The 24,622-nt window shown below is 41.3% G+C and overlaps 1 protein-coding gene across 1 annotated transcript in view; it reads right to left on the bottom strand.

The window, feature by feature from the left end:
* Positions 1-15,962, bottom strand: part of micu1 (mitochondrial calcium uptake 1) — a 102,244-nt gene extending 86,282 nt beyond the window's left edge. Inside the window, exons 1-3 of the mRNA XM_080740423.1 lie at positions 15,859-15,962; positions 10,907-11,074; positions 5,907-6,117 (exon numbers count right to left, since the gene is read on the bottom strand). Coding sequence (XP_080596549.1) covers positions 5,907-6,117; positions 10,907-11,073 — 378 coding nt within the window. The 5' untranslated portion in view covers position 11,074; positions 15,859-15,962. The remainder of the gene's footprint in view (positions 1-5,906; positions 6,118-10,906; positions 11,075-15,858) is intronic.
* Between the last annotated feature and the right edge of the window lie 8,660 nt (positions 15,963-24,622).

Genomic DNA, 24,622 nt, shown 5'->3' on the forward strand with positions numbered 1-24,622 from the left:
ATGATGAAGAGTCAGGTGTCAGGTTTCTGAATTACTATAATGTTCCTGAGCAATGGTCCTTGGCAATACACTCTAACACTGTGAGTTCACCTTCTATAATGTATCAGAATCACTAAAACCCAATAGATTACCTGAGCGGAATCCCTGTGGACTCCTTTTTTTCCCGTGACACCAAATCTCATCTGCAAAAATAGCAGTTCTACAGGCTCACGACACGGCAACGTTGTGGGGGCATTGTGAGCTTGTTGTAGATCTGCAATTTTCCCAGAACATTTGGGCCGCTAGTGTGAGGTTAAAGCCGAACACTCATTACTTAACCCATTTAGAACGGGTACACATTTTGTGTATCATTATTTTATGCTTAACTATTGAAAAATAGCAGATATACAAGCTCACAGCGCGGCACCAAGTGCCGCGCTGCGAGCTTGTAGATCTGCTATTTTTGAAAAATCGTGAAAATTAGAATTTTGACCCGATTCTATAAGTGTCTTTTGAATCCTTCTAAGATTTTTTTTAAAAACCCTATGTTTCTATGTCAGCAATCTGGCCAGCCATCGTCAAAGAAAAGGTCCTTTTCACTCAGTTAGTCTGTTCTTGAGAGACGTAGTCTGTGGTTCTCAAACCTTTTCATGTGAAGGACCCCCAAAATGATATTTATTTGGCCACGGACCCCCATCTCAAAATATTTAGTTCCAGGGACCACCCCAGAAGCAACATCTGAGTTACAAACATTCACTTTGAAAATACATTATATTCAAAGATTTGCACACATTTTCACGACTTTTTCAAAAATAGCAGATCTACAAGCTCGCAGCGCGGCACTCGGTGCCGCGCTGTGAGCTTGTATATCTGCTATTTTTCACCGGTTAAAGCATTCAATAATTTCTAGGCCTAAATGGGTTAAATTTGCTCGCCAAAAGCATAGCCTATCTACAGTACACCACACAACGCATCACACAATTCTGCAGAGCATACGGGACTTTGGGGGAATCACCAACACAGCATTAGCATATAGACGACGAAGTGGCGGGGAATACCGTCCCCAAGTGATGGAGAGTCAGCTATGTCATCTCTCTGTAGCCCTCATCTCATTTAGGATATTGATCCGAGTGTCAGCCACGTGGATGCAGGCCGAAGCAGTTTTTCCTTAATAAGCATTCAGCATTTCAATCCCCCCCCCCCCCCAACACTCTCACACATGCACACATACGCAGAGGTTTACAGTAAGACTGAAGACAAAGATACACCATCTACAGAGCAGGGATGGGACGATACGCGATATCATCGTTTATGGTGATAAAAAAACACTCGCATTAATCGTATCGCAGAGATTTAATTTATCGTGATATCGTCCTCCGTCATGCACCGGGATCAATTCGCCTTTTATTTGCCCAAGCTGCATATCCGGTACCACTTAAACCCTTTGGTAAAAGGTACTTATAATATGTATGTACTTGATACAGTCTTTTTTTCACTCTATCAAATGTCTTTGCCAAAAAATAGCCGATCTACAAGGTCACAACGCGTCTCAAGGCGACGCGTTGTGAGCTTGTAGATCGGCTATTTTTTGGCAAATGTTCCATCCCAGGATAATGGATTTTGATTATCGCCATAATATCGTAAATCATAATCGTGATATGAAATGCTCATATCGTCCCATCCCTATTACAGAGATGTGACATCAATGGTGAGATTGGTGACTGACGGTCACTTATCTCCCGATTAGGGAGTCTTACTGGTTTTATCTGCTGAACAGCAGGAAGGTGGAACATGCTGCTCTCTTAGTAACAGGCATTAGGGCTTGATGATTCAATCCCTACTGGAGCAGCATACTATAGTAATGATACATTTATTGTACGTTGTAGTTAAATTTAACAAAAGATTATAAACAAGAACAAAAGTTCACTGTCTGTGTGTCGATACAAGCTACTCTATGACAGCAACAGAAAAAGTGTAAAATCAGCAGCTTAGACAGACACCATAGAAATCCATCAACACTTTGACAGACCCGAGAGCTGTCACAGTCTACAGCACACATACACAAGTAAACATGCGCACGCACGCACGCACGCACGCACGCGCACACACACACAAAAACACACCATCAGTTTTTCCTGCATAGCGAAATGTGTGGCCCTCCTCCCACAAAGATTTTTTAGCTAGCGCCAAAGGAAAATCACCAGTGCCAAAATTAAAAATAGCTATTCAAATACTCTGCAAGTGTGTTTAATAGCTTGATCCAAGTTCAGCCCATCAAACCCTTTGCTCGCCACGTGCTGGCACATGTGTGAAACAAGCCCAATCGTGACAGTTTCACAGGAATGTCGTCTCAGATTGCCCACTCCTCCCTACCTGCGCGCTCGCCTCTCATTGAAAATAAATTACTAAATGCCGTCTGAAAAGAACTTAGTGCAACAAGCAGCTTACCAAAGCCAGGCATTGACACTAAGGCTTGCCCACCTGCCCCTGGCAGGTAAATAAAACGTCAGGGCAGGTGAAGTTGGCTTTCAGCTTGCCCGACAGGGCAAGTGCTCATTTGAGAGGGGACACAAATGTCTATAAACACAACACGAGATATCTGTCTAAACACCTGAAAGTGGCCAGTACGCTGTGTCTTCTGGTCTGTGGAATGTAAAATAAGAGCACTATTAACCTATGATTTGCTGTTTTTTATATTTAAAAATATAAAATAACAAGTGTGAAACCATAGACATTCAATCATAGCTAAAGTATTTGGTATTTGGATTTGGAGGTATTGATGTATGACATTTTATCGCACAGCCCCAGAAAGTGAAGAAATAAGTGTTAAATTGAGCGGTAATTAAAATCGTACCTATCATTTTATAATGGACGATTTACTTTTCGGGCAAGTGGACATTACCTTCGGGCAAGTAGAACATGACCTGTACTTGCCCGATGGGCAAGTGCCTCTGAAGACCTTAGTGTCAACCCCTGCAAAGCCTTCCAAATGAAAAGCGTTATGGTTCCTTTATCGGCTCCTCATGTCAGATTCAAATTAACAGTACTTGAGTTCATTTGACATTCAACAATAACAATAGTTACCTACTTCCTCCCGAGGGGGAAATTCAGTATTTTCAGACCAACCCAGCTGATTCGCTGCCCACAAGGAGCGCGTGAGCAATTAGGGGTTAAGAGTCTTGCTCAGAGGGACACAACGACATTGCTACCCTGGCCTGGAATCAAACCAGGGACAACCTGGTTCCCCAGGCGGACTCCCAAATCATTCAGCTATGCCGCCCCTAATAGGGGTGGGCGATATGGCGATAATTATCGTCTCGACGATACAGCTTTGCCACGATATGCCTTTTCAGATTATCGTTTCTCTCGTGATACAAGCAGTCATACAGAAAAGGCTCTGGATACAGCGAGTGCACGTTCTATGAGTCGCTGCTCTATTGCTTAATTTATACTTCTATAGTACGGTGGTGTAATTCACCAAAAAGAACAGATCTACAAGCTAACAACGTGTCGCGCCTCAACGTGTCATATGGCTTGAGGATCTGTCCCTTTGCTTTCACGGCCCCGCCCCCGGGCAGCACGCAGACAGGCTCCGAGTGTCTACACTCTACAGCAGGGGTTTTCAAAGTGGGTGACGGGGCACCCTGGGGTGCCGCAACGGCAGTCCTGGGGTGCCGCGAGATCATTTGATTATATCTGGAATTTATTTGGACACTTATATTTAGTATCATTTTAAACTTGAAGTCCAAAGTTATTTCCAATCAGTTCTAACCAAAATGGCTATTATTTCAATGTTTTCCTTGCAACATAATCACTAGATTATCGTCACTGTCGGGCAGAAACCTCGTATCTCCAAGCTTCAAATGTGTACGTCTTCTGGTAAAGCAAAGCCCTGCTTCATCATACAAGACTGTCGCACAAAACTAGTGAAAACAGCCGATCTACATCGCGAGGCATTGTGTGCTTGTAGATCTGCTGTTTTCACTAGTTTAGTACATTTTATAGATGATAAATACAAAACGAACGGTTTTGGACATACAAGGTTTCCACCCGACAACAACAATATGCTATAAATATAAGGTGCTGGGAGTGAAAATTATAATGTAGGGGTGCTTCGGAATAAAAAAATATTTATGGGGTGCCCTGAGACAAAAGAGTTTGGGAACCCCTGCTCTACAGTGACTGGCCGGAGCACCGAGCAGCACGGCACACTGGTCCACGACCACGATTTAGTTTCACTTTCACAGGACTTTATAAAGCAGTGATGCAGCTTGCCCTGCATTCTTTGAAGCATATTTTTAATAATGGATGGATTAAACTAACAGGACGCAAACTACTTTATCCGTCCTGCTATCACTATCAGCCATCTCACTGCAAACTGCTGAGCTGTGTGTGTGTGTGTGTGTGTGTGTGTGCTGGAGTGGAGTCCACAGCTGTGTGTTCTGGCAGTATTGATGAGGTGATTTAGATCGCCTTGTAAATGCATGCTTCTGTTTTTATTAACTACAAACAAGTAGCTATTTGCCGCTAGTTGTAAAGTGCTTTGTTTGTTATGCTTTCACCGTTGAAGCATATGCGTGTGTCTCGCGGTGAAATCGTAGCGCCTATTTCGCGTCTATTTCATAATTGGCTTAGTTATAAAACCATGCCATTTTTGTTAGTAGAAAAGCTAAAAGCTAGGATGATAACTGTATTGTAAAATATGGAGTAATTCTGTAAAAAGAAAGCTTGTATCATAACAAACCTCCTGACTTTGGTTGGTCGTAGGGTAATTTGTTTCCCCCCAAGTTTCAATGGTAAGGCATGGGTTGTTGTCAACCTGTGGGTCGAGACCCCCAGAGAGGTCCCGAAATGATTTAGCCAAATTGTTTTGAAAATAGCCAATCTACAAGCTCACAACACTCAAAAACATTTTATGGGAACCCATAAAACATTTCTTGGACCCATTTGAATGACCTGAACCATCATCACACCAACTAGTAAATATTTTGAGGTAAAAGATGTTAATTGTTTAATCAAAAATCAAAATGTTATCATTAAAAAAAATCATAGATTAGGATATCTATCTTTCTATATGCAGCATAACAATGAATAGATTATCAATAGAATATCTGTGTGGGTCTAATAATCATAATAAACCTAAAAACTCGCATAAAACAGTATCGTGATACTGCATGAAGAGTATTGTGATAATGTTTTTTTCCAGTGTCGCCCACCCCTAGCCCCTAATCAGTGATCATGTTCTGTGACAAGGCTTAGATTTTTCGTCCAGATCAAATTATCAGAAATTACAGGAAAATGCATAGATTTCTATTTCAATGTGTTTACTGTTGTGCATAGTTGTGATGATGTGGACCAATCATGTTTACTGCTGTGCATACTAGTCACCCCACCCCCCCAGAGGTCCATTTTCTGAGCAAGGAAAAGCATGACTGTATACGCACGCATGCACGCACGCACTCACGCACGCACACAAACACACACTACACATTGTCCCACTGCAGCAGCATGTTGCAGCAAGGCAAACTTCTGCCCTATTGTTACAGCTTCGTTCTCTCTCTGCCAGGTCGTCTGAAAATAATGAAGTACTTTTTTTTTGCCAGAAATTGGGTTTAGCTGGCATCACGTCAAATGCCCTATCGCTTGTCTTGCTGGTACTTTTTCATCCTCGGCCTAATTAACAGCAATGACATTTAGTGGTGGTACATTTATGACAAAGGAAATGTACACTGATTGGCTTTCGCGCAGCTCGATAAAATATACTGTCAGAATTACACTGACGCTTGTCTTATGGGACATGGGGGCGATAGGGGGGGAAGGGGGGGTTGTGTGCTCTAAAAACGCCATCTTCCGGGCCAATTACAGTAAACGGTGGGACTGATTGAATAACTGCATATGGGCTGGGATGTTTGTTGTTTATTGATTACCTTGCGGTCACGAAATCCAGAGCGGGGTTTCTTCTTTTTTGCATCGCCGCCCTCCTCTCCTTCTCCCTCCTCCTCGTCTCCGCCACTGCTGGATTCCACCGACTTCTCAGACTCGGCGTCGGTCTCTGCTGCGTCTTTTGCGAACCCTGCTTCCTCTGCCTGCTCTGCCTGCTCCGCGTGACGGACGGACGGCCCAGCATCGGCATGCGCTCTGCGTTTCAACAAGCAAAAACGGGGTTCATGTTAGGACCTGTGGGGAGGGAGGGTTTAGGCTGGCACGGGGATTAATGCAAACATGGCTGCACAAATAAATGGAATGAGAGAGAGAGAAAGAGATGCTCTGTTGCTTTGGGCATCCTTGTTTGTACATAGGGATGGGACGATAAGCGATATTATCGTTTATCGTGATAAAAAACACTCGCATCGTGGAGATTTAATATATCGTGATATCGTCGTCCGTCATGCACTGGGATCAATTCACCTTTTATTTGCAGAGCTGCATATCCGGTATAATTTAAACCCTCTATAATTCGTAAAAGGTACTTATAATATACACGTACTTGATACAGTATTTTTTCACTCTATCAAATGTCTTAGCCAAAAAAATACGCAAGCTCACAAGCGTCACGTTTTTGGCAAATGTTCCACCCCAGGATAATGGATTTTGATTATCGCGATAATATTGTAAATCACGATTTCTTGTGTCACAATAATCGTGATATGACATTTTAATATCGTCCCATCCTTGTTTGTACATGTGTAGTTTGCCGTGGACAAGCTCCCACATTTTCAGACAAATTTTCAGACTAAATTGAAAAATCGGAATGGTAATAATAAAACAAATAGCCGAGTCCCACCCGTGGGGGTGCTGAATAATTCTGTTTAATGAGACATGGCCAGCATCAGGCCTCAGGTTTGGAGGTCTAGAATTGGTCTCATCCTATCACTTTTGAGCACCCTCTGGTGCAATCCATCATGCTCACTCCTTTTCTCTACAGTCACTATGTCCCCAAAGAGCCCTCACATCAGTGGCCAGACCCAGCGCTACAGTACATCTTAACTACACACTAGTATTGTTAGTCATGGGAGTGCCATCATAAAGCCCATCTCAAACCCAGGGGGTGTAGTGTAGTGTGGCAGGAAGGATGACGTCTAGAACCCGATTCTTTTTATGGCACGGCTGTTTGTGAAATTGTGGGCAATTTGTTAGAGTATCCCTCTAACAAATTGCTCACAATTTCAGAGGGAATGTCTATAATATGGAAATTATACATTATTCACTTAAGTTTTATCTGCAATTTTCTGTAGTGCACATTTGAGTACTTTTTCCACCACTGCTCCTGGCCCATACTGGCTCTCTCTACTCTCTACTCCCAAACACTGGGTCCGGTCCCAAATTCTAATAATTAACAATGTGAAAGGTTCAATTCCATTTCCTTACTCTGTGAAGCTATTTAAGATGAGTTGATAGACTATATACCATAGCCTGGAACTAGGTCCCTCTGGGGTTAGTGTGCGACGTGCTCTGCTCAAATCAATCAGATCTTAAACTCATTTCGAGATTTTTAAGACTTTCTTCCGCTTTGTTTTCTTTGGACTGCAGTGAAACAAAGCCTTAGGTTTATTCACCTTGGAAATAACTGCCCACTTTGGATGAGAAATCTAGTTTTGAACCTTGAAAATGTAGCACAGAATACTAATACTAAAGCATTAGAACGTATACAAGAAACAGTTTGTCTACAGAACTCGATTAAAACAAGACTGATTAGTTTATTCTCCAGATAGTATTTCTACTTTGGACTCGACTCTAATCTGATCCAGTGTTTCTTTACATATAGATATGTAATGATGAACAAAAGTAAATAACGCCCCAATCGTATATTTAAAAATATAATCCACATTATTTACCCCACATTATCTTTACATTGTGGCTCTGTATAGAAGGCAGAGCTGTCTAGAAATGGATCTTTGAGTACTGTATGTATGGTAAGGGGGGCTAATCTCGCAAACTGATCAGCACCAGATTTCTTTTGTACACTCACACTGCCAGTAATAATAATAATAATAAAACTTTATTTGTATAGCACCTTTCATGACATGAAATGCAGCTCAAAGTGCTTTACAGAGCATAAAATGAAGCACACGTGCTTAACAGAGAAAAAGTAAAATAGAAATAAAAAATACATAAAAAAGAGATAAGTAAAATGATTACAATAAAGCAAGAAAAAATAAAAGCATAGAACATTGAAGAACAATTTCAGAGCCGTGCGGACGTCAATAGCAGCATAGGGATTAAAAAATGTAGCTAAAAGCAAGAGTAAAGAAATAGGTCTTGAGCTGTGCTTTAAAGCTATCCACCGAGGCTGCCTGTCTTAGGTGTAGTGGTAGTTTATTCCAAGCTGTCGGTCCATAGAAGCAGAAAGCTGCTTCACCATATTTTTTATATGTCATTGTTGGCACCTCAAGTAGGTCTGCACTAGAGGACCTGAGTGGGCGGGTTGGAACATATCTATGCAGGCAGTTATAGAGGTACGAAGGTGCCAGACCATTTAGAGCTTTATAAACAAGTAAAAGAATTTTAAAATCAATCCTAAAAACAACCGGGAGCCAGTGTAGCGACGCTAAAACTGGAGTAATATGTTCTCTTATCTTAGTTTTTGTTAAAACTCTGGCTGCTGCATTTTGAACAAGTTGTAATCTGTCAGTTGTTTTCTTTGGCAGACCAGAGAGAAGTGCGTTGCAGTAATCAAGCCGAGAGAAAACAAAAGCGTGGATCAGCGTTTTTGCATCGTTCAGCGACAGATAGGCTCTAATTCGCGCAATATTTCTAAGGTGAAAGAAGGCAATCTTCGTGACATGATTAATGTGTGTATTAAAATTTAATTCAGCATCAATGATCACCCCCAGGTTCTTAACAGAGGTGTTATTTTCTTTAGCCAGGTTACCAAGTCTATTTATTATTGATTCTCTCTGGGCAGTAGAACCTATTATGAGAACTTCTGTCTTGTCCTCATTTAGCTTGAGAAAGTTCTCACTCATCCAGCATTTTATGCTGGACACGCACGTCAGCAATGGGTCTAGAGCACAGGGGTCGTCCGTAGCCACCGAAAGGTACAACTGGGTGTCATCAGCATAGAAATGGAAATTCACACCGTGAGCGGAAATAAGTTCTCCCAGCGGCAGTATATAGAGGGAGAATAATAAAGGACCAAGAATCGAGCCCTGTGGAATACCAGAGCAGATGTTGTGTTTGTTTGACTCGAAGTCAGCTATATTAACAGAGTAGCTTCTGCCTGTCAGATAAGAGCAAAACCAGGACAGAGCTGTACCTGACAGTCCTACCCAGTGTTCGAGACGTTGTATTAGAATTGTATGGTCAATTGTGTCAAAAGCCGCCGATTGGTCCAGCAGTAGGAGAACGGACACATCTTTGTTATCAGCAGCCACCCTAAGATCATTAATAACTTTTAAAAGTGCAGTTTCTGTGCTGTGTCCTTTCCTGAAGCCGGATTGGAATTTGTTGTGCACCTTATTGTTCTGCAGAAACACATCCAATTGATGAAAGATAATTTTTTCTAGGACCTTGCCCAGAAAAGGCAAATTAGAGATGGGTCGATAATTATCCAGCACGGACGGGTCAAGGTTGGTCAGTAGGCCAAAGAAGTAGACCTACCCCTCTAAAAATGTTTTAGTGCTAACCTCTCCTACGTCTGGCTTCGTGTGTAGGAGCATAGAATGAGCACAGAACTCCATGTATGGAGATAACAAACGCCACGGACCGAACAGCCCATACAAGGAGATATGCACGTGTGTCTTGTTTGATACCATCCAAGCACCGCTCACTTTGCACCGGTGGGATTTTACTATTTAACTTGAATTTGATAATGGAATCAATGGCAGTCACTGATGACATAGCACTGATGTCATAGATGACTGACATCACAGACTGGCCATGCGAAGCCATGCCTCTACATTCCGTTGTGACTATTAGCGCATTAAACATTTCTAATTCATTGCATGATAGTCCTATGAGTACATACAATATTAGCATGATTATGAAGGAAAGAAGAATATCCTCTTTCCAACAGTGCATACAACTCCAGATGTGCTTTCAGCGGAATTCAAATGATTTGGGTGGAGCACACCATGAACTGTGTTAAAAGGGTATTACAGTAGTGAGGTGCAGGGTGTACTGCCACTAGGATTTGCTCCAGCCAACACGCACAAAAATATTGGTTCTTAAATGGAGTAGTTCACCCAAAGAATTATATGATGACACTATATGGAATCTATGAAAAAAGGTTGTGGGGGTCCCTGCTTCATCTCTCTCTCTCGATTAAGGGGGCATTGGCCTGAAAACGTTGAAGACCCCTGCTGTATAGTAAAGATGAAGGGCTCGTCTAGGTCCCCCCATGATTATGCGTGAAAGACCCATTTATAGTGCTATTTAGAACCATCTGTTTTGTTTTTAGAGTGCATGCCTGGCTTAAAAATATAAATATCACAGACTCACATCAGCATGAAGCTGCACTTTTACAGAGCTCTTCACCCGTTGTCAACCTTTATGTTCATATTACAGGTCCTCCTCCCTAATGCTCATTAGGATGGCCCCATTCTGTCCATACCCGCTCTGGACTGCTTTAGTTTGAAGTGCATTTTTATATACACACCTCTGAGACACCTGAGGTGGGCTGTGGAAAGTTCTGAAAACTGCCTAACCAAAGACGTCATCACACGATTTCTAACTTTTATATATTTTTTTATAGTCCATTTGGTTTCATTTGTTTCACTACCTGGGCACTTCATAAATGACTACCCAAACAAAATAACGGAGCACTCGACTGGTCTGCACGTTCTTTATTGCATGAGGTGAGGATTTTTTATAAGGCTCCCTCATTGTAACACAATATATACGATATCTCTGAAAAGGAATATCGTGGAGACATTGTGTCGTCTCAGTGATATTTATCACCATATCGCCCACCCCTACCTACACCTACCTGGCCCAGAGCAGTCCAGCACTAGCAGACACCCCCGTCACCCCGGCCAGAGCTGCTAGCATCAGCCTCCGGCGGCCAGGGCCCCCCCGCACTGCCCCGCTGTGGTAGCGCCGGGACGCCTGTGCCAGGCCCACCGAGGCCGCCGTCAACGCCCGCAACCGGAACATCCTGCAGAGAGAGAGAGAGAGGAGGGATGAATGATGATGATGATGGGAGGATTGGTTGTGGCGTCTTGCTGTGTCACACTTTCTTGCTTTCATTTATTTTTTATTCTTGATTTATTTGCACTGACTATGGACACTTATTGTTTGGCCCTGCACTATTGGGTTGTGTTGGTAGTATTGAGTTCTATTGCTGTGTATGCATGGCAGTGAGATACTTGTGTTGCACTGACTAGCATTGACTGTTAGGAACACTTTTGTTTGGCGCTGCATTGTTTAGTTGTTCTTTAAAGGCCCAGTTCACCTCTGGGACAACCAGATCTTATTTTATTGTTGATTGGGACAAGATCAACACAATCCTGAGTTATTTTTTGTGTTCAATCTGTGTTTTGAGATATTTTAGTATTTCAGCATGAATGATGATGCATTTTGCATTATGATGCATCATGCTGCATCATAAATGCATCATCATGCTGCATCATATGATCTGGTTGTCCCAGACGTGAACTGGGCCTTTAAGTATTGCTATTTGTGTGTGACGTGACACTTATGAGCGTTGAATGTTTTTTCTTTTTTTCTTTTCTTTTTTTAACACTTTATGTACATTTTCTCGGAGGTGAGCAAAATGCCATGACATGAAAGTAAAGTTTTCAGAAGTAATTTAAAAGATGACAAGTTGACTTTACAAGCCTTAGTTAAATCCTCAGGCACTGACAGACAGGCAAGGAGCTCCAAAGCTTTGGTGCCCGCCCGGGGCTTTAAAAGTCCAATCGCCCACAGATAATGAGGTGAGTTTAATGAGGCCAGTTTTAGGAACAACCAAGAGGGCCCTTACCTACAAATCTGAGCCTTGTAAGTCTTAATCAATTCTGAAACTCACAGGCAACCAGGGAGGGTCAGGGTGTAATTATGGTCATGACGTTTTGGTCTTGGTTAATAACAGTCTAATTGATTGATTGATTGAAGACTTTATTAGAAGTTTGCATAGGAAAGGGTACAGTTTCATGACGGTACAGTTCACTGGTACAAGGGGGAGGTATTATTGAGACCAGGATAACTGCATGTTTTTGTGAGGGTATCAACCCTAGGAGACACGGGGAGAACATGACGCGGAGGGAGGAACACGCCCCCAGTGCCCACAGCGTCCCCCGGTAGGAATCGAACCCAGGACCTTCTAGCTGTGAGGCGAAGCGCTAACCACCGTAGCCCCCGAAAGATCTGAGATTTTGCCTGATTTAATAATAAATTAAATTATGGTATAAGGATCCTAGGATTCCTAAACCTATGCCTGTGTAAAGATTTCAAACTGCCTAATACTATTTTCTCATCGCAAGCCAAATTACTTTCATAATCTAAAGCATTAACAGTCTTAGGTAAACATAGAATTTAATTCCCTCACAAAACTAATTAACTCCCACCTAAAAAAAGCTAAGCTTAAAACAATATTAGTTATTCAGTCTGGAGAGCTCTAATCTCTCTCCTGGGCTTTTTCTGGGCATCCTTAATTTTTCTTGGAAATAAGGGACACCCGGTCCTGGTCAGGTCTTTGAATTTCAGGTAGTTGGCAACCAGCAGTGTAAAGTAACAAAGTAAGTACATTTACTCAAGTACTGTACTTACTGTAAGTACAATTTTGAGTTTTTTTTTTTTTTTTTTTTTTACTTTACTGGAGTATTACCAGAATTTCAACTTTTCAGTACTTCCACTACATCTTAGAGGTAAATATTGTACTTTGACTCAAACTCAACTACAATTATTTAAAAACTTTAGTTACAAGTTACTTTGTAGATTATTAGTATTAACATACATAACCACTTCAGCCCTATGGGGCTGTAAAGTATGACATCATTTTGTAGGCAGAGGAGAATTTCTGCCCCCAGTTTCCGTGAATCTTTTTACTATTTTTACTATTTACACATTTTTCTTCTCTTTGTTGTTGAAAGGAAAGTGTTAGAATTATACTTTAGTCGTTATTTTTGTCTCGGATCTGTTGAAATAGCGAGGGACAGAAAATGCTCTGGGGGCAGAGTTCTCCTCTGCCTACAAAATGATGTCACGGCTTAAAAGCCCCATATATATATTTCAGCCATTTAGACGATCTACAAGCTTGTAGATCTGCTATTTTGAAATGACTTTCATACATTTTAAAAGTTGACATACTGCCAGTTCATTGGTGATAAGACATAGTAATGACTATTGTTTGATAAACTCTACACATTCAGATTCAGATTCACTCAGAGACCCATTGCAGATATTTTGTGCCTAATTTCAGCTTAACTATCCTATTTGTCTTGGTTTTGTGTTTGTTTTTTACTTTAGACAGAATTTCCTTCCAGAGATGATTAAAGATTTGCCTAATCCTCTAATCTTTTCTTATGGAGTCTAAGCCAAGAAGATTAGGCACTTCATCATTAGCCAGTTTTTACTCTCATCTCACATCATTTGAAATGAATGCACCTGGCCAATTCCTGCAAACCAAACCACACCCATTGTTTCCAAATTGCAACAGTGAAGTGATACAAGATTAGGACACATTCGTGTGAGAGTAGGGTTGCCAAATTTCCCTTATTTGGAAACTAAAAGACATGTTATTTCAGTCTTGTGTTCCTTATTTTTGGGAATCAATCAGACAGACAGTGACACAAGTCAAACCATGACTAGTCAGATCTGGCCTAGAATATCACCTGATTTCAACCAAAATAAATCCTGCCCACGAAAACGGACGTCCTGGATTAATCAGCGAGGGTCCGATCTAGGCCAGATAAATATCATAACTACCATCACAAACAATAATCCTATAGTCCGTGTGACGTCCTGGTAATGACGTCAAGATCATCCCCACATGGGCTGTGATCTGGCCTAGTTCAGAACGTCACCCGAGTCACCGGAGGATGTTATCATAACGTCATCATGACGTCATTTGGCTTGCAGGGTAGTGTAGAAGTGTCCTTGAGCAAAACGCTGAACCCCTAATTGCACCTGATGAGCAGGATTGTACGGTAACATGTCATTAGGTCAACCTATGTATGCATTACATTCACCCATTCACATCACACACACACACACACACATTCATATTCACCAATGGCGGTGGAAACCGTGCGGTACCTTGCACGGTTTCCACCGCCATTGGTGAATATGAATGTGTGTGTGTGTGTGTGTGTGATGTGAATGGGTGAATGTATGCACAATCTAAAACTCCTTGGATAAAATGGACTTGAACTTGGACCATTATTTTCTGTCTACAGTACACCAAATCTCTTTGCAAAAAATATCAGATCTACAAGGCTCACTGTGCATATACATGCTGGGGTTAGGGTTAGGGTTAGTGGTTAATAATGTACAAAAACTTTACATAATCCAGAAAGATTTAATCTTTTTCTGGGCATCCTTAATTTTTCTTGGTCAGGTATTTGAATTTCAGGTAGTTGGCAACAAGTGGTGTGAAGTAACTAAGTACTGTACTTACTGTAAGTACTTTTTTTCTTTTTTTTATCCCAAGATTTTGCAACCCATTTTCACCCAGTGCCAATTGCCTATGTAATCCTGGGCTCTGCTCTCCCGCTGCCGTGCCTGGGGAGACAACGGACTGACCTCATACTTCCTTCAATGCATGAGTAGTCCAAGTTGTTTCTTTTCACCTGACAGGGGGGATTTCCCCGGGATGGACATAACGTGTGGAAAGAACAGAACACGTTATTCCAACCAGTTCCTTTCCCCTCCATCAAGCGCCCCGGCTGGCCAGGGGGAGGCATTATTGAGACCAGGATTACTGCATGTTTTTGTGAGGGTATCAACCCTATCGCCTACCCCACCTAGGGTGAGGGCGCTGATGACGTGGAGGGAGAAACACGCCGCCAGCACCCACAGAGTCCCCCGGCGGGAATCGAACCCAGGACCTTCTAGCTGTGAGGCGAAGCGTTAACCACTGCACTACCGTGCCCCTTGTAAGTACTATTTTTAGGTATTTTTTTTTACTTAGCTGGAGTATTTCGTTTTCAACTTTTCAGTACTTTAACTTCTACTCCACTACATCTCAGAGGTAAATATAGTACTTTTACTCAACTACAATTATTTGAAAACGTTAGTTACAAGTTACTTTGTAGATTATTTTATTTTTTTAATATTTTTATTATTATTATTACAAAACATACATAAACCACTTCAGCCCTATATACATTTCGGACATAAAAAAATAGCTATTTTGAAATGACTTTCATACATCTTATACTTTATAGGCTATTTATATATATTTGAAAACTTGTGAAATGGGACATTCTGCTTAACGAGTACATTCTACTTTTGGTACTGTAAGTACATTTTGATCATTTGATGCCAATGCTTTTGTACTTTTAGTCAAGTTTTTTTTTTTTTTTTTTATTCCGAAACAGAGAATAGAGATACTCGAGTACTTTTTCCACCACTGGATAGATGCAGCAGCCAGCCAGCAGATGCTAAAGTTAACCTTGTTGTTGATATTACAATGCCATTACTGCTGTCAGTGAAAACAACGGCTAAAAACACCACACGGAAACAAGGCTACTAATTATATCTAATCTAAACGCATTCAAAATACCAACTGTCAAACTATCAAGCTTTAATAAGCTGACATCATCAACCCACTGAACCCAGCAGCCCAGGTAGATGTCAGTCAGATCAGACCCACAGCTAAACGCTAGCTAGCCCAGCACTGAGCCATGTTTACAGCTGCTTTCTCTCTCGTATTTCGCTCGTCGAGTAAAACGCTTCGTTTCAATGCCGACATGCGAGTGGAACGCGTCCGTTACTCACGTGGAGGTTCACCGCAAAGGCGTCCCTGCTGTTTAACGTCCAAAATCACAGGTTCTTCGACGTTTCTCCAGATGCGTCTTTCTTTTCCTTCCCACTGGTAGCGCTGCTAGTGGAGATGGGACGTTCGCGAACGAATCGAGTCTTTTGAACGGCTCTTTGAAATGAACGATGGGATCCGGTTCGCAGTTAACCTCGCCTACCAGGCTTTCTCCAGTTCGCAGTAGGGAGTCGTTCCTTTTGTAAATGAACAGTTGTGGAAAAAGTTCAAACATTCTTTACTTATGTTATGTAAAAGTATCAATACTGCAATGTAGAAATACTCTGCCACAAGTAGAAGTTTGGAATTAAAATGTAGGGCTACTTGAGTCAAAGTACAAAAGTATGGTATCAAAATGCACTTGATGTGTGATGTGAAATGTAGGGGGGAAAAAAACATTTGAAAAAGCTCACAATGCGTCGCGACGCATAACGCATTGTGAGCTTGTAGATCGGCTATTTTCAAATGGCCGAAATTTATATATGTCAGAAATGTATATAGGGTTGAAGTGATTTGAAAAAAAAAAAAAAAAGTGACAAGTAACTAAAATGAGTCTTTTGAAAGGCTCTTTGAAAGGAGATCCAGCTCACTTCAGAGAGCCATAAATCCCATCTCTATCTGCTTGAAGGAGGAGGAGACCCATAGAGGAGACCACAACAGGAGCAAGTTCCGTGTCCACAACAAGAACCCCGCCCATGGCCACGCCCCCGAGCCATGAAGCATCATCTTCTGTGGTGGTTTTGATTGAATGATTGATTGAAGAATTTATTGGAAGCACTACGGCTTATTTCCACAGGTACCACACTTTAAGTAGGCCTATATCATATAACATTATCATATAACATTACACCACACTACATCTCAGAGGTAAATAGGTACTTTTTATTCCAGTATGTATTTGACTAACCTGACTCCGCCAGATGGTGGCAGTAGTGCGTATACTGCATATACCGCCCTACTTTTACCATCTGCTCGGGCGATGTAAGGGGCGGGCCATTTTTTCAAATTCTTTAGCAGGTGATTGGATGGGGCCGTCTGTCTATTACAGTCTGGGAGTGCCAACTCCAACCACGCATATTGGCCTGTCTGCATGACGTTACACCCAGAATCCGCCTCCTGGGTTTCGTGGTCTGCAGTCAGACTCTATTGGCTCAGAGCCGTTCAGAGCCCGCCCGTAGCTGCCGCTGATTTGTCCGGTCTGGGACTTTACGAGTTATATCAACTCTCCCCGAGCAGTCTCAGATGGTAAAGTAGAACGGTATGCACTGCTGCCACCATCTGGCGGAGTCAGGTTAGTATTTGACAGCTTTAGTCGCAGGTTAATTAGTTAGTCACTACTATAATTCGAGAGGTGGCTGCTACTCGAGACTTGTAAATAGACTAAGCCCCCATGTCCCCCCCCCCCCCCCCTTTTTTTTTTCTCCCCGTTTTCTGCTTTTGTAATTGATGTTATATATAAATATTGTATTGTATTGTTATGTATTGTATACTGTATAAATGTATATGTACATGTGTATGTATATAATCTGTGCTCCATGCCATGCGATCATGGTCGTGAGTTAAATAAATGATGATGATGATGATGATGATGATGATGATGATGAAACGCAGTCACTGATTGGCCCCAATCATTTTCAGATTTCTCATACTCGGTACCTATAAGCCGAAGTCCAGACCTGATACTGGGGAAGGAATGAGTGAGTGAGCGCAGTATCAGGGCTGGCTTGCCAGGCGAGGTCAGATGAGTTCTCACTTCTCACAGAGACAGTAGCCTGGAATCAGTCAAATCCGCCCTTAGTGATATAGTCTGGCTAAGTGAGGCTACACAGACAGAACAACGCTGAACACACCCTCGGGTCCTGGGTGACATGACAAGTTTGAAGTCGATTGGTTGGATGGTTTTCGATATAAGTGGGGAAAGTTACACACACAGACAGAGATTCCATGCATTTATGGATAGATACTGTATTGTGAAATGAGAAATTCTGCATAATGAGTTAAACTACTTTTACAGTTCCTACTGTAGGCCTATAATTTGATGGCAATACTTTTGTACTTTTACTCAAAACATTTATTTTACAAGACTGTTACTTGTAATAGGGTATTTCTATAATGTTGTATTGCTGCTTTTATCTGAGTACATCATCCACCACTGCTTATGCCGAAACCTGGTGGTCATGTAACCTCAAAATAGTGACAAATGCTCATGGACCCCCATGCATTCTGTATGTACTGTAGAAGACCTGGCCTGAAGAAGTGAACGGAGGTGGCGCAACTCTCCAATAGACAGCTCTGGGCTAAACATACAGACAGAAACACAAAAAGAGTTGTCTGCCCTTTACAGGCCAATATGATGTCTTGTTCTGGCTTGATAAAGCTTTGACCTTTCTTATCCAATTATAAATGCATTTATTCTGTGCAGTATGCCAGTTACGCCTAAAACACACATGATCTCCCAGGCTGAATAACTGATGTGACAGAGAATGAACACAACTGCTGAGCTCCTGAGGTGAGGTGCTGTGTCACATACAGATCAGATTTCTGATTGATGCATCAGTATATCAATGTTAAAGGAGGCATCCTGACCAAAACACATATAGGGTTAAATCTGCCTTTTATCATACCCCTTCATATACCTGCTTTAGTCATTTTTCTTTTCATAGCTGCCCCTGTTGCTAGATATCGTGGGCCCTCTCATAACTAACACGGTTGATTATCATCCCGCTAGTGCGGTTATTTCTTTAGCTTCAAAGTTAGTATTTTTTAATTGGATTGTGTTTACACAACGTCCTGAGACCAACCGAACTGCTGTTAAGACCTCACAGGCACCTTTACTTACGGCTTCTGCTCTGCACCAGAGCAGGGAGAGGAGAGCCCAGAAAGGGAGGGGAGGAGCAGAGGAGTGTCTCTGGATCTTCTCGTCTGTTTGACAAGTAAGGGTGCCTGCAAGGTCAAAACAGCGGTTTGGTTGGTCTCAGGAAAAAATGCTAACTTTGAAGCTAAAGAAATAACCGCACTAGCGGGATGACAATCCACCGTGTTAGTTATGAGAGGGCCCATGAAAAATCTAGCAACAGGGACAGCCGAAATCTAGCAACAGGGGCAGCTATGAAAAAATCGACTAAAGCAGGTATGAAGGGTATGATAAAAGGCAGATTTAACCCTATATGTGTTTTGGTCAGGATGCCTCATTTAAGTAGAAATACTGTTCCTACGAAACAGTGTGGGCTCGCATGTAACACCATGTATGGGCACAAAGATCTACCCTTTGGCTGCTCCTCATTGGCTAAGGGCCCTGCCTTTGTACTGTCGGTAATTGTTTTTAGGAGAATAACCTTGGTCTATAAAGTTTTGGTATAACATACTGATATAACATACTGGTCTTGAGCCCATGTGTTGTTGTTATTTATATCAGGTTGCGCTTGTTGGTGGGCACCCTGTAGACAATATGCCTTCTGGTTGGTTCCAAGATTTGTAGCGGAAGTGCTGCGTTTAACGGAAGTTACGTTATGGGAAAACTGGGGAAGCTCACTTATGAGCTCACGGCGGAAGTTGAACGCTTTCTGCCTTATATTCACCTCATAGTCACCAGGCTTTTCTCTTCGCAGATGAGTAAAGCCTGTCTATGTGAGGCATGTTGGTGGTGATGTCACCATTAAGAACGCTGCTCCTCATTGGCTAAGGGCCCTGCCTTTGTACTGTCGGTAATCTTTTTGAGGAGAATAAACTTGACCTATAAAGATTTGGTATAACATACTGGTCTCGCCTTTCAGCAATGAGGTTATGGACATATAGAGATAGAATACAATGCTACAAAGCACTGAGTGGGGGAAAAGGGAAGGTCTGGTTAGTTCGTTTATTTTAACAGAAGTAGGGCCTACCCATAAAGCAATTATTTCTTATAGGGATAGGGATCTTTCAGCTTCTCCATTCTGATTATGCTAACAAGAGAGACAAGTACATTTCCTCTTAGTCATACTTATCACTAATCTCTAATCTCTCAAAAACAGATTCTGAGAAAATCAAATCTTTTTTTATTTTATTTTTTGTTTATTTTATGTTCTAGGACTTTGTGCAAATGGAGAATGTTTTCCTTCGTGGGGATTCAATAAGATGATAATATCATTGCTGTCGAGCAGAAACCTCTTATTTACATATACCTTAACTTTTTGTGTTTTTCTGAAATGAATGCCCTACTTGATCATACTACAACTACACCCTATCGCGCCATGCAAAAGCATCCAAATTAGCGACCTTTTTAGTATGTGGATATGCTACTTTTGTTTTGAATTTGAATCTTTGAAAGAAACATTTTCTGACATGTCCTGACTCCTTTGGGGTATTTCTTGCATTTACCCATTCTAACTATTAGGAGGCCCGGGGAGAAGTGTCTTGCTCAAGGACACTTCCTCCCAGACAGTATATAACCACTATAACCACTCAGCTAGAAAGGGGGCAGTACAGTATATGTGGGTCAGTGACGTGACGCCCCAAAAAATGTGTTTTTAAAAAAACTTTAAATTGCAGGCATAAAAGTTATTTACTTTTGTTCTACTCACTCTCAACCTTATGGAAATACATTTTGTTTTTAGATATTTTATTGGAATCAGACTTTATTCAGCAGTTTGTTGTACTACTAAAATCGTCATATGGTGTGACATGAAAATAATTGTTCATAAAATGAAAATGGAGTACATCTTTCTTAAGTTACTCACTTTATCAAAGTCCTTTATCATAACTAACCAGTGATCCACTATAGTCTTTTGAAAATTAATTATATCTGTATATTTTTTTCATAATCGACACTCTGTGTGAGGCCCATGTTCATGATCTTACAACATATTTTAAATGTATTCTGTCAAAACTTTCTCTAAAATTACACAAATATTTGTGACTCTTCCTGATAATATTCTCTATGTAATCCATAAACATTTTTTTGGTTTAATCATTAATAAAGGTATGATTTCTCACTATTTGGAATGTCACACCAAATGATTTAGTGTCACACCGTATGATCATATCTTCATGTGTCAAAGCAAACTGTGTTTTAACCTACCTATTAGTGAGTACTGAACTGAACTACTGATTGATTAAACAATTACCCAGGATAACATGGCCTTAATATTTCTGAACAGGATATTATTGTAGGGCTTTAACATGGGATAAGAAAGAATTGTAGTAGTAGATGGATGATGAGGATGTGCACAGGAATGCTACGCACACCTAAGTCTTCTGCCGGCCCACGGCAGAAGGATCCTAAAGGGACAATAAGGCGCATAGCCACACTTGGAGCCAAGGCATTGAAGGCAACATTTTATTAACACCAATTAGTGGAAACAGAACTCAGCATTCAGGTAAATTGCTTTTTTCCGAAGTCTCCTGAACTTGAACACAGCATTTTGTGTTGAACAAATGTAATTAGGAATCATGACATTACACCACATCTCCACTAGCTAAAGAGTGCTGGGTTGCGCAACTCCGAAAATAGCTGATCTACAAGCTCTCGCAGCACAACGTGTTGAGAGCTTGTAGATCAGCTATTTTCGCTAGTTTTGTCTCGGGTCCTACCTTAACACTGTCCACTGTCCAGTCCAGTGAGTGAAAGTACAAAAGTATTAGATCAGATTAGATTATGCATTTAGACTGTATTGTACATCAGCCAGTCGTATTTGGTGAGGGTAGCAAACCGGCTGCCTTGTTGCGGTTCTGCTATGCCACAGACAACCTCCTGCTCTTCGTAGAAAATGCAGTCTCGCCCCTTTGGCTCCTCTCTCCTTGCTGGGTCATTGTTTAGTTTCTCCCTGTACTTTCTCGTTCTCTCAGCACTTGTCATTTTCCAGCTGACAAAAGAAAATGCAATGTATAGTTTAAGACAAAGAGAAAATATTGTTTAGATTGAAACAATATGTTAAGGTTTCTGTGAAGGGGTTTCTGCTCTGTCTGATGAATTTGAAGTATCACTGAATGAAGCTAAATTACATTTTATGTAAAAATGTTTAAAACAAATGTTTAAATGTACAAAAGAAACATGGAACTTTGTTATTTGTTGTTATATCTGTAGTTAAATACAGTATAAATCATATGGTGTGACAGTCAAGTCATATGGTGTGACAAGCAGACATGTCACACCATATGATTAAGTGTCACACCATATTACTGTTTTCTCCATTTAGGTTTACCTTGAGGCTACTATGTACACATTAGCATGCTAACAGCATGCTAGCTATAACAAAGCAGCCTAGATCTACATGGAAATATGACCAAAACTTCAAATAACTTAAGCTTTTTTTAAAGAAAAGGTGTCACACCAAAAGACATCCAGAATGGTGAGTTTGTCAACGTTTCAACAAGATGGCATTTCATGAAAATGTTAAAATCATAACTCACCTCAGACACCTGTCTTGCAGTTGTGCTGGGAGTGCTGAATAGCCTTACAGAAGAAGGACCTCTCTAGCCAATAGGTGTCCAAATAATTGCCTGTTTAATTTTTCCAAACTAGTGTCACACCAAATGATTTTGGGTTGGGGGACAAAATGTTTTTGATCAGAAATGACTGAAAACATTATGCTTTGACTTTGAAAAGATATAGGCTCAAAATAGACATTTTTTTTAGCCTAAATTCATTTTCAAATGATTTTTAGCAATTCTTTTTCTTAGTTTTATTCAAGTTCCCACTTTGAGAAACAAGGTCAGGACAGTCACACCATATGAGTTTTGCCATGTTTGGTTGAAGATTCTGAAGAAATGAGGAATGAAATGTTTTAATCTTGAGTAAGTTCACATAAAGCTTAATGTCCTGCACAATATTCAGAAGGTTTTTGACAAATATATTTTTTATTTATACATGTTTGACACCGAGGACAGCGAAAACGTTACGTCACGTCACCCACCCAGCCGCGCAATAGATAGGAGGGGACGGGGGGGATTAACACCTTCACTTTTTTTGGGTGGAGGGGATATCCCACCCAGTGTTCAGGTCCAAGAAAAAGACGCAAATATGATCGCTTATACTGTACACACTGAGAGTAGGCCTAGTTCTCATTTCAAGGCGTATTACTGCCCTCTAGAGGCACAGTCCCACCAGTGCAGTGCAGTCCATTTGCAGCTCATCTGTTCTGAATGAGTTTAATTGCGACACAAGCAGGCATGCAGTGGCACTGGCAGAAGGAGACCGTCATTGCAGGTGCTGGACCTCTCACGTCAAAATGAAACGGTCAAAAAACCAAAAAACGATAACGTCGTTCTTTAAATCAAGCAACAATGTAAGTACCTTTGAACAGATGCATAATGGAAATACAATTTCGTTTGTCAACACATTTTAAGTTACGTTTCCTCTTGTTACTGTGGTTCCCAACTTTTTCATGTCGGACCCAAAAATAGACACCAATGAGGCAATCACTCATGGCCCCACGTGAAAATAAATCAGTGAAAGAGTGAAAGAATCACTGTCACTCACTGGTCACAGACAGAATATTTTACTAAAGTAAAACACTGTACATGCATTGCATGTGGTGTCTTCGGTTTGAAACTTGTCAACATGCACAGAACATAGAACAAATTGTAGTGATTTAATTTTCATGATTTATGAAACTTTATGACCAGGCGAACTCTGACAACAACAACAACAACAACAAAAAGACAGCAGCCGACATGTGTCTTTGGTTTGACACTTGTCAACATGCACAGAACATAGTGATTTAATTTTCATGGTTTATGACCAGGCAAATTCAGACGACAACAACAACAACAAAAAGAAGGCAGCAGCTGGAGGGCAGCCAGTGCAGGCTTTGGAGGAGGTGAGGAGAAACCTACAAATTATTAATTATACCATTAATGGCCCCCTTTAACCTTTATTTTCTTTATATTGCATTGTGTATGAAACTACTATTTCCTTCATGTTTTCAGGACATTTCTAATCATGACAGTGAGTCAGAGCAGACTGTATCCCAAAGCTCAAGCTGGGTGGATGAAACCAGACGCCACAGACTTGGACTGCAGGTTAGAATCCTTTGTAAATCCTGTGTGCATCATTGCATGTCATTCAATATTAAGACACTTTTCTGAATGATCTGACCAAATAACGTTCTCATTTTCAGGACATATCTGACAGCGAGTCAGAAGATGGGACAACAGGATCCATCCATGTGGAGGAACTGAGTGACTCAGAGGAGACTGGAGGCCCAAGCCGCATGGATGACCAGGATGGACCACTACAGGTGAGACTCCATAACTGCTTTCTTGTTTAGTCCCATGTGCCTTCACTTAATGTGGCCCACAGGTTAATATCCAGTGATATATAATTTATTTGAGCTGTTAGAATTCCAAAAATGTACCTGCATTCATCACTTGGGTCTATTAGTAGCTGAATGCATGACTAGTATTGTGTGTGTGTGTGTGTGTGTGTGTGTGTGTGTGTGTGTGTGTGTGTGTGTGTGTGTGTGTGTGTGACACACGCAATCATGTTCATGATTCCACACAAAAGCTCAAAACATGTCACACTGCAATGCATTTTGAGCTTGTAGATGTGTTTTTTTTTTTTTTTTTTTTTTGACAGTATTTGCATTGTGCAATGTTGGTGTGGATTGGAACTAGAGCTACTCTCTGGTGGGGGGGATATGTCCCCCCCTCCTCGGGGCAAAAGTGGGGGGGATATCACCAAAAGTGGGGGGGATACCCCAAAAATTTTCGCGCGCGCTATGCGCGCGCACATACCTCCCAGATATATCC

Source organism: Nannobrachium achirus, assembly GCF_963921795.1.
Source record: "Nannobrachium achirus genome assembly, chromosome: 13".
NCBI lineage: Eukaryota > Metazoa > Chordata > Actinopteri > Myctophiformes > Myctophidae > Nannobrachium > Nannobrachium achirus.